The sequence below is a fragment of the Chinchilla lanigera genome, unplaced genomic scaffold (genome assembly GCF_000276665.1).
Source record: "Chinchilla lanigera isolate Chin_1 unplaced genomic scaffold, ChiLan1.0 scaffold00033, whole genome shotgun sequence".
NCBI lineage: Eukaryota > Metazoa > Chordata > Mammalia > Rodentia > Chinchillidae > Chinchilla > Chinchilla lanigera.
Window position 1 is genome coordinate 18,445,243 of NW_004955434.1, and position 14,980 is coordinate 18,460,222.

At 36.9% G+C, this 14,980-nt stretch overlaps 1 protein-coding gene across 1 annotated transcript in view; it reads left to right on the forward strand.

Moving 5' to 3' along the window:
* Ccdc171 (coiled-coil domain containing 171) overlaps positions 1-14,980 on the forward strand; it is a gene marked incomplete at its 5' end in the record, with an annotated part of 359,501 nt that overhangs the window by 43,967 nt on the left and 300,554 nt on the right. Inside the window, 2 exon segments of the mRNA XM_013516391.1 lie at positions 4,995-5,141; positions 14,635-14,727. Coding sequence (XP_013371845.1) covers positions 4,995-5,141; positions 14,635-14,727 — 240 coding nt within the window.

Genomic DNA, 14,980 nt, shown 5'->3' on the forward strand with positions numbered 1-14,980 from the left:
AACTGCTTCCTTTTCAATTTCATTGAAGAGTTTGAGGAGTGTTGGTATTATTATCTTCTCTAAATTTCTTGTAAAATTCTGCTGTGAATCCATCAGGGCCTGGGCTTTTCCTTGTTGGTAGGTTTTTAATCACATTTTCAATCTTATTAATTGATATTGGGTCATTCAGGATTTTTATATCTTCTTCACTCAACCTTGGTAATTTGTACATATCTAGGAATCTGTCCATTTCCCCAGTTAGCTTTTGATTAATTAGAAGACAAATGCTGTGTCACAAGTTTTAAAGTTAGATTTATTTGACAGGAAGTTGATTAATCTGTTACACCTCAAACTTAGATTGTATTTATAAAACCATAAAGTTAAGTAACTGAACATATGAAAACACCTCAAGGATTAATATAATCAGTACCAGTTCTGTTAATGTAGCCAGTACCCCCGACAGGGATTACATTAGTGTTTGTCATGTTTGCTTCAGAACTGAGGACACATAATAAATTGTTACCTCCTTGAAGACTTACACCGATTCACTTCTCCATCTCACCATCGTCCCATCCCCAAAACGGAACTTCTGTTCTGAAGGTGGTGTTTTAATTTTCATCTGTATACGTAGACAATACATTATTTTTTAGGACTTTGTGTCTTTTATGAATATACATAGAATATCATGCATTGTTTAATTTGTCATTTTTATTTGTATTTTGAGATTTATCCAAGGTAATAAAATAGTTCTAGTTCACCCAATTTAACTCTTGTGTAGTATTTTATCATATATGTGTCCCATAATTACTTAAACCATTACATGACTTTAATTTCTTTCCATTTTACATTATTATTGTGCTTCCGTATCAAAAGTTTTTTTTTCCAGGGTTATGCTATACATTTATTGGGAGATAAAACAATCTACAAATTCAATGCAATCCTTATTGAAATACCAGTGATATCCTTAAAAGAACTAGAAAAAAAGTCCTAAAATTTGTGTAGAACCACAAAACACCTTGAACAGCCCAAGGAATCTTGAATAAGAACAAGAAGTCAGGAGACATTGCGTCAAAATATGTTACAAAGCTGTAGCGATGAAGCGTCTTGGTTTTGTCCTAAAAGCACATGCGTAGACCAGTGGCACAGCACAGTGTACGGCACACCCACGATTCTCTAGCCGCTGCTTCCAGGAAAGGCATTAGGAAGGCGTACACACTGATGGAAGGGTAGTATTTTCAGCAAACCGTGCTAGGAAAATTGGATATACCCATGCAGAAGAATGAAACCAAACCTGTATTTCTCACTAGTTACAAAAATCTGCTCAAACTCCATTAGACTGAAGACCTACAACTGTGAAACTACTAAAAGAGGCAGGCAGGAGAAATGCTTCAGGACGCTGGAATGGGCAGATTCTTTTTGAAAAAGACCCCAGCAGTACAAGAAACAAAAGTGGAAATAGATGAATGGTGTATATCACACCAAACACCTTTTGCACAATAAAAGAAGCAAAGGTTTTTGGACATCTGCTTGCTTGTCTAGTAATTTCTCTCAACCTTTGAAATTAATTTGCCAATTTGAAAGAAAAAAATTCCTTTAGACAATGGATTTTCAGCACCTTCCCTTAATATCTGGGACCTCATTTTCTTTTTTTTCTTCCTTTTTGTTTGTGTTTTTTTGGGACAAGGTCTCGCTGTGCAGTTCAGACTGGCCTCCAGCTCACTTTGTAGCCCAGGCTGGCCGCAAACTTGCAGTGCTTCTCCTACCTCAGCCTCCCAAGTGCTGGGATTACGGGCGTGCACGACTGCGCCCGGCTCTGACCTCATTTTCATGAGGAGAACACACCCACATGTTTCTGCTCACAGGTTCTGAAGAGGTATGAGAGACAGTCAGGTTTAGATTGGCTGCACGCAGGACGATCGAGAAAACACATCTAGGGGCTGGGGATTTAGCTCAGTGGCAAAGCGTCTGCCTGGCAAGCGCAAGGTCGTGAGTTCGGTTCCCGGTACCGAAAAAAAACCACCCCCCCCCCCCAAAAAAAAAGAGAAAACACATCTACACTGAGGCCGACCGCGTTCCTAGAATAAGTACATATTTTTTATTGTCAGTTGTTAAAGCCCCAAGTTAGAGTATTTAAACTTTATAAAAAATTTAAATGTGTGGTTTATAGAAGCAGTTAAGGAAAACACAGCTATCACTTTATTTACAGACAGGAAAAACAGGACATTTTGACTGCACCATTTTAATGTCAAGGAGGTATGACAACTCAAATAGAACAAAATAACTGAAACTTACCAGAAATTGTTTTGAAGACACATGTTTAAGGCACTCATATTACTGTGGAAATTGGCAACAACTTTGGTTCCCTAATGGATCTGGTCCACGTATGAAAGATTAGTCAACGTTGTCCTTAGGGGAAGGAATTTAATTGAAGTTATGCATTATCATATTAGAGAAGATTGAACCAGGGCCTTTGCACTGAGATACATCCCCAGCTCTTTTTTTAATTTTGTTTTTGAGACAAGGTCGTACTAAGTCACTAAGTTGCTAAACTTGTGATCCTCTGCCTTAGCCTTCCAGCGTGCTGGGATTACAAACGTATGTCAACATGCCTGGCTCTTGGAGGAAGAACTTCTAGTGACTTTTTTCACCTGCTATTCTAGAGCTGCTTATGTTCTTTGAGGATATTATTTTGAAGTTATTTCCTCTTCACATATCTCTTTCTCTACCTTACCCGCCGCCCCGTTAAATTTTAGACTTCATCTCTTAGGTTGGAGGATTTTTTCAGGCACATTATCACATTTTGTTGATTTTTGCAATAGAATTATGTGGCCAGGTATTTGAAGCAGATATATGCATATATAACCATCCCCATTTCTCCACCTAATTTAAGTAAAAAGTAGGAAATCTTATCTTCCTATAACCGTTAAATAAATTGAGTCATTGTCAGAAACTTCAGGCCCATATTACTTTAGCAAGGAATGAAGAGATTTAAAGAACAAATAAACTCCTCCAGAGAATGGAAAAATATTTATAGTCTTAATCTTAATTCCTAACCGATGAGAATACAAGAAAAGATATTTATGAATAATGTTATTCATGAATATGCATGCAAAAATATTATACAAGTATTAGCCAATGCCAAGTACCAAAATTTAAAAAAGATAAAATATAAAAATATACAGTAAATCTCAGGTAGGTTTAACATTAGAAAATCAAAGTAGTTTATCTGAATATAGTCAGTTGGCTTAACATGGCTTCTTGAAATAGAATTCCTGAAAACTCTACTATTTGAGGGCAGTATCTTTTCCATAGAAATGTGTGTTTGTGTGTGTTTTTATGTCTGTATCAATAAATGAATAAGAAGTGTAATTGTTGACTTCTTAACTTCTGTCTGGAAAATACAATTGGTAGATTAGTTTCATCTACATCTTCAAATACTCTTATTTAGAAGCGATTTACAGACTAAACATAATAAGGTCTGATTAGCCTTTGGTTTTCCAGGTTCAAAAAAAATAAGATTCAATTCAATTCACAGGGAAAAATGGACACAATCTTTGTTTAGTATAATGGAGTTTAGAAAGATTATATGTTATCTTTACTATTTGTCAATAAAATGGGATTACAAGTCATAAGTCCCATTTTCTTTCTTTCTTCTCCCAACTTCCTTGTACTCACATCTTTCTTGATGGACTGTTGCCTATGTTTTCTTACAGATAAATCCCATAAGACTTCCTGATTAATTTTTTTGTGGTGCGAGGGATTCAACCCAGTGCCTTGTGCGTGGTGCGCAAGCATTGTACCACTGAACCACACCCCCAGTGCATCCTGAATAATTTCCTTTACTTTGATTAATAAATATTTTATGAGGAAATTACCATCAAAAAGGATGTAAACATCTTTCGGTTATTGACTCTTGCTTTATTTTTATTTCAAATTATTTGGTTTACTTTGTGATTAAGCTTGTAAATTGCTGTCTATACACATTAAAGGATACGTAGTATGTAAGTGGAGAATTAAGAGCTGGAGACTGTGTATTTTAAGTGGAGAAAGCATGTAATTTAACAGTGATTTTGGATAAATAGTGGTGCTATTGACTGCTTGAAAGAGAGAACTGTCATGTAGAATAATGGTTTCTTGTTTAGTGCATAATGTGTTCGAGAGGGTTTTTGTATGTAGAAGTGACACCCACACTACAGTCTCAGAAAGAGTTACACTTGAGAATCACAGACCCAGAATTGGATGTCTTTTGAGTGGCCAGGAACTCTGGGGAACGTGCGTTGATGTGCCTGTGTGCGTGTGTGAGCCCGAGTGTGCTGTGAGGAAGAGCGAGAAGGCGCTCCGGACAGGCTGAGCGGGAGTGACGTGGAAACCGTCTCTGATACCTGTCAGCTCTGTTTGGACTTCAGCTCTGATTTCTGAGTTCAGCTAGAAAAGGGGATGGAGAGATTTGAGTAGAAGACTATCTTTAGGTATTTTTTCAGTAGTATAGCAAAGATGTGAACACTTTCTGAAAATTGAAGAAGAAATGAAACACAGCCATCTAGTGGATGCAACTTTTGAAAGCTATCAGCCTGAACTATATGTTTATAAAAATTTCTCAGGGTCATTATTAAGCCTTCAGACCAGTCATTCCTTATTACACAAAGGGACCATATATGCTGGAACTACTGAATACTTTATAATTTAATCAGAAGGGTAAACATTATGTATGGGGCAGTTGAACTGCAGCATTATGTAAGTACCCTCAGAGGCCAGTTGAACTACTATAGCATTCTAGTCTGCTGTTTACATTTTCAGCTGTAAAAGGAATGTCAGATTTTTAAATTCTAAAACTCCAATAGTGCTTTTTAAAAGGTGTATTTTGCAACATTGTGGAAGAATACATAGGCCTCTCTTGTGTATATAAATTAACATATTATGATTGAAGCATAGATATATTGTCATTTTTTGTAGGGTAATTTTTAGTCATTGATGTTGTATAAACTTTATTGATACAAAAATTAATTCTTTTGCAGGAGCAAGACAGTGCTGTGCAAAGTATGCAGAAGAAAGTAGCACAGTTAGAGAGAGAACATACGGAATGCTCTGACCTTCTACAGAGACAAACGAGTGAACTTGAATTTAGTACTCAACGAGAGGAACGTCTTAGGAAAGAATTTGAGGTGGCTTCTATCATTCTTTTATAACATATATGTTATTAATGTTTAAGATTAGAGAACATATTATATCACAATAAGCATAGAATAATTTTGGGGAACACTTATGTTTTATGTTTGGCTTGTTTGAAAATGTCTGTACCTGAACAAAGGATTTTCTGTTTTCCCAAGCTTAAAATCTGTCATTTTAAACATATACTTCTCATGGAGTATTGGGCAGTATGACTGTTCATAAGGCTGAGGAAGCAACATAGGAAAAGATTTAGTGTAGTTGGATCTGAAGTGGCAAAAATAATATTAAATACAAATTTTGTTGTTTGAATAATTTTTACTAGCTGGTTTTGTGGATAATTTTAAGGTGAGACTTCAGATGAGAAAGGAGGATCAGTGTACAAATGAAAAATATGATTTAGTTTGTGTCCTGTAAGTTCACCCACAGCCAGGTGTGGTGGCGCACACCTGTGACCCCAGCCCTCAGGAGGCTGAGGCTGTACAGTGAGCTCAAGAGCAGCCGGAACTACACAGAGAGACCCTGTCTCAAAACAAAAACCAGGAAAACAAAAAACCAAAAGGACAAACCCCCCGACAAAACCAAAAGGCCAAAACCCCAAATCCACCCGTATAAAATCCAGTAGTTTTTAGTATATTCACAGGGTTGTACAACCATCATCACGGTCAACTTTAGAACATTTCTACCACCCTGATAAAAAATCTACCCAAATACCCATTAGCTGTCACTGTCCTATTTTGGCATCCCTCTGGGCCCATGCAACTATGAATCTACAGTCTGTCTCTATAGATTTGCCTATTCTGTGTGGAATTATAATAAGTAGTCTTTTTTGACTGACTTTATCACTTAGCACAGTTTTTTTTTTTTTTTTTTAATAGGGTCTCACTATAGTTCAGATGGGTCTTGAACTCACTTGTGTAACCCAGGCTGGCCTCGAACTCAGGGCGATCCTCCTGCCTGAGCCTCCGAAGTGCTGGGATTGCAGGTGTATGCCACCACACCTGGCAGCACAATGTTTTCAGTGCTCATCCATGTTGTAGCATGTACCAGCTTCTTCTTATCACTGAACGTATGATAGACCACATTGTGCTATGCATATATTAGCTGATGAATATTTGTTTTGTTTCTACTTTTTGGTTATCAGTAATAATACTCTGAGAATGTTCCTGTACAAGTGTTATCACTTCTCCTTTTCATCTAGGAATGGGCTATCTGGGTCACATGGTCTCTCTGGGATTACTACCTTTTTAAGCGCCAGACTATTTTGTACCATTTAACGTTCCTACTAGCAATGTGTTAGGGTTCCAGTTTGTCCGCATCTTCACCAATACTTGCTAACGTCCGTCTTTTTATTATAAGCACCCTCTTGGGTTTGAAATAGTATCTGTCTTGTCACTTTCCTTGTCGCTGGGAGAAAATGCCCAGCACCTGAGACTTAGAGGAGGAGCTGTGTTTTGGCTGACGTTTTAGAAGCTTCAGTCCTTGCATAGTGGGAGGGAAAAGGCCTGGGTCGAGGAGAGCTGCTCGAGTCCTAGCAGCAAGAAGGCGGAGTCAGAAGAGCCAGGAAGGGAGCTGTGCCCTCTGGGTCAAGCCCTCAGGGACAAGCCCTCAGGGACCCGCCCATTCCGATCGGACCCCCGCCTCCTAACAGCGGCTGGGCGCTGATGCCCTAGGACCCAGTCATCTTCCAAACAAGAGGCGTGGGGGCTTGTGCTGTGTGTGTGGGGGGCATTTCAGATCTAAAGCACAAAAGTATCTCTGCTTTGTTTCTTTCCAGTGACTAATGGTGTTAAACAATGACTAATGGTGTTAAATACCATTTTGTGTGCTTATTGGTCATTTGTATTGTTCTCTTTGGAGAAATATCTATTCAGATCTCTTTTTCATATTTAGAATGGAGTATTTGTACCATACTAATATAACATGTTAACTGTGAAAACTAGGTTTGGGGTATATATAGGAATTCTCAGTAGTAATGCTAACTATGATCTGGGCAAAGATAAAATTACACTCTTACCATACATAACCTATTTTTTTTTTTTTATAAGGTTAGAAAATAAGTTACAAATGAAATTATAGCTTAAGTAATATTTTAACTGCCAGGCATGGTGGTGCAAGTTTGTAATCCCAGCACTTAGGAGGCTGAGGCAGGAGGATTGCCATGAGTCTGAGGCCAGCCTGGGTAATATAGTGAGTTTAAGGCCAGCCTAAACTACATAGCAAAACTCAAAAAGTAAAACAGAAAACTTTTTAAAATTTATTTTTCATAGTGTTTAGTATGCTTTCAGGCCAATACATTTAAGAATGTTGATCATAATTTATATCACCATTTAAAAATACTATGTAGTTTATAAGTGACTTTATAAAGAGGATTAGCATAGACTTAATATTTTGAATATTAGAATAAAAATTTAGATGTCACTTCAGGATGCTATAAAATCCTATGATCATCACTAAAAACATCTTAATGGCCTTCTAGTTGTGAAGAACTACTAGTTAGTTGTGATTTCTTTTTGGTTGGTAAAATTTTTCATAAGCCAGTTCTGTCTAAATTTGAAAAACTAAAATGTTGTGAATAAAGTGGTTTTGACTTTTTCTTCTGCAGAATATTTAATTGTGATATCTTTTCTATTGGTTTATGTTACAAATATTTAGACTAGTTTTGTTTTTACTATATGGTTCTTCTTAGCTAATTGGTAAATTTTTTTATGGTAGGAGGTCTGTGCTTTTGGGCAGTTTGAAGCTTTGGAGGTATCCTAGATATACCTATTATTATTCTGTTTATAAGAAGTAGGCAAGTCTAATCTTTTGAGTTACCTATGATTCTTCATATTTAGATACCTATAACATTTCTCTCTGTTTTTAAGTGAATATATTTTGTATTAGCTATTTGTCTACATGGTGACATAATGAACAAGAAGTTAAATTTCTAGTGAACATTTTATACTATTTTCATTCAATTTTGGAGACATTACCAGTAATTCTAGTTATTTAGATAATTACTTAAGTTGTATTTTCAGAGATACTGAGATAATAAGAGGAAAATTTTTAATTTTAATTTAAGTAAACACATTTTTAGTATCACTAATACCAGATTGAAAGTAACCAATAGTAGATGTTTAGCATAATGTAAAATGTTCTAGCTTTCAGTGAAGCTTTTTAATAGTTATGTTTCATGAAGGGTGATTTCTTTATGTGCTTGAGTCAAAGAAATATCTCTATATATAATATATATTTTTAAAATCTGATAAACTGTATACCATTGTGTGGCTTAATCATTATAACATGGATCAATGGTTTCTTAGATTAAAAAAAAAACAAACTCCCAGTCCAATTTTATAAGTGTGGTGCTGGAAACCACAGGATCAAGGGAAAAGTGAACTGGAAAAAGAAATATCTATGGCTTTTATAAGCCTCTTTACAACAAGGGGAGTTTATTATCATGGGAAATAAGCTTAACTCAATAAGAAAAGAGAAAAGAGAAGATGCAAACCTAATTCTGAGAAAATAGAAGAGTCTTGAAGATTACAGTGGAGAGAGGAGTCTTTGCAAATGAATTCTGAATTGCTTCTGTCAGTCATATGCTATATTGTAGTCACAAAAAGAAGCATAGAAAGTAGCATTTATATCTAAATGTAAGTGAAAAAGGAAAAGAAAAATATATTTCACTTCTCGCAATTTCATATATTTCACGGAGGTAGCCTTGTATAATCCATCTTTTTAGAACCATCGTGTGTTTGTAGGAGTCATATGAAGTAGTAATGATGAAATCACTGGGGATGTATGGTCACACGTACAGTCATTACATATTTAAGTACAACATTTTATATTCATAATTGATTTAAAAGATTTTTTAAATTGATTTTTTTGTTGCCAGAAAAGGTAAAGACAATTTTTAAAAGAAGCGAAATTGGTTTATTACTATGGTAATCAGAATTTGCGACCCACAAATTCTATTCTTAATACTTCCTATTTTTTTTTTTACTACTCTTAAAAGTAGTAGAATTTTTTCCATGAAAGTACTTTCACCAGTTCAGTGATGGAGTTCATTACTCGTTTCTTGCGAATGAGAAGAGTGGTGTGCTCTCCGATACGTTCTGTCATCCCACTGCTCTAATGTGTACTTTTTGAAACTTGCAGGGTTTTGTTGCTGTTGTGACTTTAGCTTTTTTCCTGCCCTCCAAGTGCACACGGACTGTGGGCAAGACTACCAAGACAGACAGCCCTACGTATCTGTGTTCAGCTAGTTTCTTCACACTGCTATCAAGAGTGAGGGTTGCTTTAAGCAGGTTGTTTATGTGAAATACTCTAGAAGATTCTGGAAACAAGTGTGATTTGGCCATTAATAAAGCAATTACAAGTGAATTGTCACAACAGAGAAATATACGGAATGCCTCTTAGGGACAAATCAATTTTCTTTTGTAACACAGGCCTTTTCTTACTTGGAGTGGAAATGCTCTTAGAGGTGTCAGTACCCACTTTGACCTTTTCAGCTCAGGGCCCTGTGTAGTGTCTGGGATGTCACGGGCACTTTTTAAATGTGGCACTTCTTCTTTCTGGTTGACCGTTACAGTATAATATGTGGTAATGAGATTATCATGCAAAAAGTATAAACATATTCACTTATATGTAATGATCTTTTAAGTGTCTCTATACAGTAGCATTTGCTTAGCAGGTTTAACTTTACCACATTTGGACTTCTGTTACTACTGTACAATTCAGTAGATCGGACTTCCCTGACGAGGAAAGTAGCTGTTCTTCTACACAGCAGTTCCCGTGTTCTGGCTCACAAAGCAGCATTAATTTTGCCTCTGAGTAGAGTTGTTCTTACATACTGTGCTGGCTACACGGAAAATAAGAGTACTACTTAAACACACTCCCTTTAAACTAGAATGCCTCATGATTTGAAATATTATATACTATGTAGTATAGTCTTTTTGGGTAAAGCATACCATGTTATTATAAAAGTCAAATAAATACAAAAGACTTGTTTGAAAACTGTAGAATATTAACATTCAGCTGTAGGATTTATATCAGTGACAGTGTGACTGTATTCTCTCATGTAGAAGTGACACTAAGCAGAACAAATGCTTACTTAAAGGTCCCTCATTAAATGTCAGAGTAATATGGCTTCTTAAGGTATTTGATTAAAACAAGGATGATAATTAGTAAAGGTCTCATAGATTGTTCTTAGCTATATCCCTGGAAACTTTGGCTCTTTTTGGTGTCTCTTGGTAATGAAAAATAATTTGAGCACTTCATTTTTAGAGTTTGAAGTACAGCAACTATTTTCCCTCTCATTTGGCTGAGGAGTAAGTATTGTAGATAACTATTAACATGTAAAAATGATTTAGAGTCATTAAAACACAACAAAATAAAATGTGCTTAGCACTGAAATAGCCATTGTAAAATTGGTTTATGATGATCAGTCCCTTAGAATGATCTTTTTGAAGATGGATCACTACCATATTGTTTACTTGTAAAAGTGTCCAGTAATGGAAATTATCAGGTGAAAAATTCTGAAAAAAATAGTTAAATAAACAGTTACTTTCTATTTACACAAATTGTTGGACATTCTGGGATAAACTTCGTAACTGTTTAGGAAAGAGTGCTATATACCTATATACTACTGAGAAAGTGCTCTCTACTATGTACTTGTATGATGCTTCCTCTATTTTTCTTGATGTCTGTTTTAGCAGGCTAGATTTTATAGACAAAAGGTTTTTGCTTGACTAATTCCCTTATTTACATATATCCTCTTCAGTTGCATATATTGTAGTTGAGGAAAGAAAGTAGTAGGAACTTCGTGTGTGTTTGCTGTCTTTCAGCATATCCGTTACACACACATTTTCTGAACTTTTGGAGTAGGCCCGTGGAAGCTGCAGAAGCAGGTGTGGTGTGTGGGACATCTGGGTATGTTTGGTTTGTTCTGATGCTGAATTAGAGTGGGCAGCTCATGCCTGGTTTATGATAAAGTAACAGGTGCCAGAGTGTTGGGGTAGGAGATGTCTTTCTTTACATTGCCTTCTTCAGCAGTGGAAAGCTGGTTTTTTTTTTTTTTTAATCTTTTTGAGACAGGGTTTCACTCTGTAGCCCAGGCTGGGCATGGGACATGGCAAACAGCTAATAAAGGATAAAATATGAACAGATTTAATATAGTTTAATAATTGTATTAGAAGCAAAACTGTATATGGTTAACTCACCTGATTAATTAAATATGTGAATCTGTATTGATATTGTGTTTTAATCAGGATTCTGTTGTGCTTTATGCCTTGGCTTTGTTGATTGCATTGGGAGTAAATGCTGGTGAGGCGTTTTAGGAATGTTGCGCTAATTTTTTTTAGTGAACAGCACGTTGATGTTTCTCTAGCACCCTCTGGTGGATATAATAATTAATTTGCCAGACTGGAAGATTAAAAAAAATTATCAGGAAAGCTTTAATTATTCTAGCAACAAAGTCCACTCTTGGAAGTAGTCTGTTTAAACATTTAAAGATTTTCTTACTATCCTTTTTAATTTATTGATAGTTGCAGTAATAATAAACAGCTTATAAATTTGTTTTCTTTCTGACGTTTTATTCAAAACAGAAAGGTGTTGAAAATAGAGATTTGATCTCTTAGTTTTTCGACCATGTGGTTACAGTTAAGACAGGAAAAAACAGATCCTCTTAACTTCCTGAGTGGAAATATATATATATATGATTGGATTTTTTTTTTTTTTCCGGTACCGGGAATCGAACTCACGACCTTGCGCTTGTCAGGCAGGCAGTGTGCCACTGAGCTAAATCCCCAGCCCCATGATGGGATTGTTAATTGCTTTTTGGTTTTTTTTTTTTTTCCCCCTGGTACTGGGAATTGAACTCACAATCTCACGCTTGCCAGGCAGGCACTATGCCACTGAGCTAAATCCCCACCCCCTGTTAATTGCTTTTTTACAGAGTATATATTAAGAAAACATATGATTGTCCCTTTAATAGAGAAATCTACATATATGCTTTTTGGAATGAGAAAAAAAGTATTTTAATTTTGTTAAGATAATTTCTTTCTTCTCTCCCTTAATAGTTTTAAAAATCTTTTATTTTCTACCCGTATGGACTATTTCTTTGTGACTGGCTAGACTCCTATTTACAGAATCTGTAATGAGCATAGTAGATACTGACTAATTCAACATTAATTCCTTTTTTTTTTTTTTTTTGACTTTTTGAGACAGGGTCTCATTATGCAGCTCAGGCTGGCCTTGAACTCACTTTGTAAGCCAGGCTGGCCTCAAACTTGCAATGATCCTCCTGCCTCAGCCTCCATAGTGCTGGGATTATAGGTGTGCGCCACTACTCCTGGCCAACATTAATTCCTTAAAGGCAAATACTTTATCCTGTAAGGCATATATAAGTTTTTTTTATTAGTATTGGCTCTGCCTAGGTTAATACGTCTTCTAGTCTGGTTTAACATAAGGATTTCTTTGCTATAAGTGTGCAGCATGCTTTATAAAGCACCCCCCAGTCTTTGGGTGTCCCTGTTCTAAGGAGGAAAGGTCAGTAGTTAAAAGGATTTTTTCACCAATGGGAACAAAAGTTTAAGGTATTTGGTTGTCATTTGTTGGACGTTATTCTTGACCTTTCTATTCTTTTGTTTTTTAATTGATAAGTATTTTGCATATCATATAATTCACCTTTATAGAGTATATAATTCATTGGTTTTTAAATGTATTCAGTAAGGGAGGTAAAGTTAATGATGTGTTTATCACTACTGAACTATCTATGTTTGACTAATACGCTACCAGGGATTTTTGCTGTTACCCTGAGACGTGTTGGGTGTTCCTTAGTCCTAATTTCCCTGCTCCTGAGATGCTGTTGGTCATGACCAGTTCTCCTTTAGAGACTAGGGGCCCAGTGCTTCGCAGGGTTGCATTTTCTCAATAATAATAGTATTAATGCAGCTTTCCACTCCTGTTTTGGCCCAGAAATGGATTCCTGCTTGAAAAATTAGACTTCATTGTAACAAAAAATTTGCTGTATGAAAGACACTGTTAAAAGAATGAAAAGACAATATGTAGATTTGTAGAAAATATTTGCAAATTGTATATCCAAGAAAAATGCATGCAAATTATTTAAGGAACTTTCAAAACTCAACAGTGTGACAATAACCAATTAAAAAGCGCGGGGTGCTGGGGATGTAGCGCAGTGAGACAGCTCTTACGCAGCACGTGCAGGACCCGGGGTTCGCACACACAAGACCTGCGTTCCGTGCCCACTCACAACGCCGGCAGAGACTGTTTTCTTTTTGTATTTATTGCACGTGTGTGCAGTACGTAATGATGACAGTCATCGGGGGAGTTGTGCGTGCACATAACACGTTTCAGGCCTTTTTCCATCAGCTCCCTTCCTCACTGCCCTCCCCTTCCTCCCTCTCCTGGTTCCCTTCCCCTCTGCAAAAGCCCTGTATCTGTGAACAACACAGATCTGAGTAAGTACTTCGTCTCAGGAGCCGTGCAGATGAAAAGATGCCCAGTGTCACTGTTACTAGGGAAACTGAAAGGACATACTAAAACAACAACAGAAGTGACTGCACAAGTGGTAGTGAGGATGTGGGACAGTGGAAAATGTACACTGCTGTTAGGAATGCACGTGGTTGTCACCACTTAGGACAGTTGTGGCAGTTTTAGAAACTATTCAGTGTACCTGGTGTTATCCTAGCCATTCTGCTCTTCCCTACTTACCCTGGAGAACTGAAAAGGACTAAAAAGACTTGTGTAGAAATGTTCAAGCACTTTATTTGTATTTACTTAGTAGCCTAACCTAGAAACAATCCCATGTCTGTGCTGTCAGCAGGTGAGTAGAGAACCTGGCTGTGGTGATGAGTGCAGTGGAGCACTGTTTAAGAGTACAAAGGAGTACATTATGACATGTGCAGCTGTATACGTGAAATCTCAAAGTACTTAGCAAGGGGACGGTGGCCAGGCCGTGCAGGGTACACATGGGCAGATTTAATTTATGGAAAGTTTCAGAAAATACAAGCTGCTTTATAGTGACAGCAAGCAGACCTGTGCTTATGTGGGTGGGTGGCAGGGCTGCAGGAAAGCATTACCAAGGTCAGAAAGAATCTTCGTGATGGGAGTGGTTCCCAGAAAAGCTTAGAAAGGAAAAACCCATCGTGGAGCAGTCTTTCTGAGCATGATTTTTACGCTTCACTCCTGCAGAGCACGAAATTGAGGGTATAGCTAGAGTAATCTAAAGTGTTAATTACATTTCTGCAATATACTGATCTGTATCTGCTTTAACTGTCAGTGTTTCTGAGCTACACTTTTTTTTTTTTTTTTTTTTAAATGGAGACAGGCTTTCACTATGCAGCTCAGTCTGGCCTTGAATTCACTAGGTAACCCAGGCTGGCCTTGAACTCGCAACAAGCTTCCTGCCTCAGCCTCCTGAATGTTGGGAGTATTGGTGTGTTCCACCTTGCTGGGCTATTAGTTAAACTTTTAATTTGTTTTTAGGCAACTACCCTGAGAATGAGGAAATTAGAAGAAAGCATTGAAGTGGAAAGAGAAGCACATTTGGAATCTAAATTTAATTCTGAAATTATTCAGGTAAAATGTTCAGATATTTACGGTATACATTTTCTTAAATTGTGTTATAACGGGAAACCAGAGCTACTTTCAGAAGACTGGGGTGGGCATCTAGAATGGGTACTGCATTGTTACGAGACTTGCTATATTTAGGGTGAGGGCCCGTCTGAGGAGTCGGCACACTCAGCCTTGAGGTTGGTCCCACCTACTGTCTGTTCTTGGAAAATTTGGTTTCTCTTATGGTTGCTTTTGTGCTACAGCAGTAGATTATAGT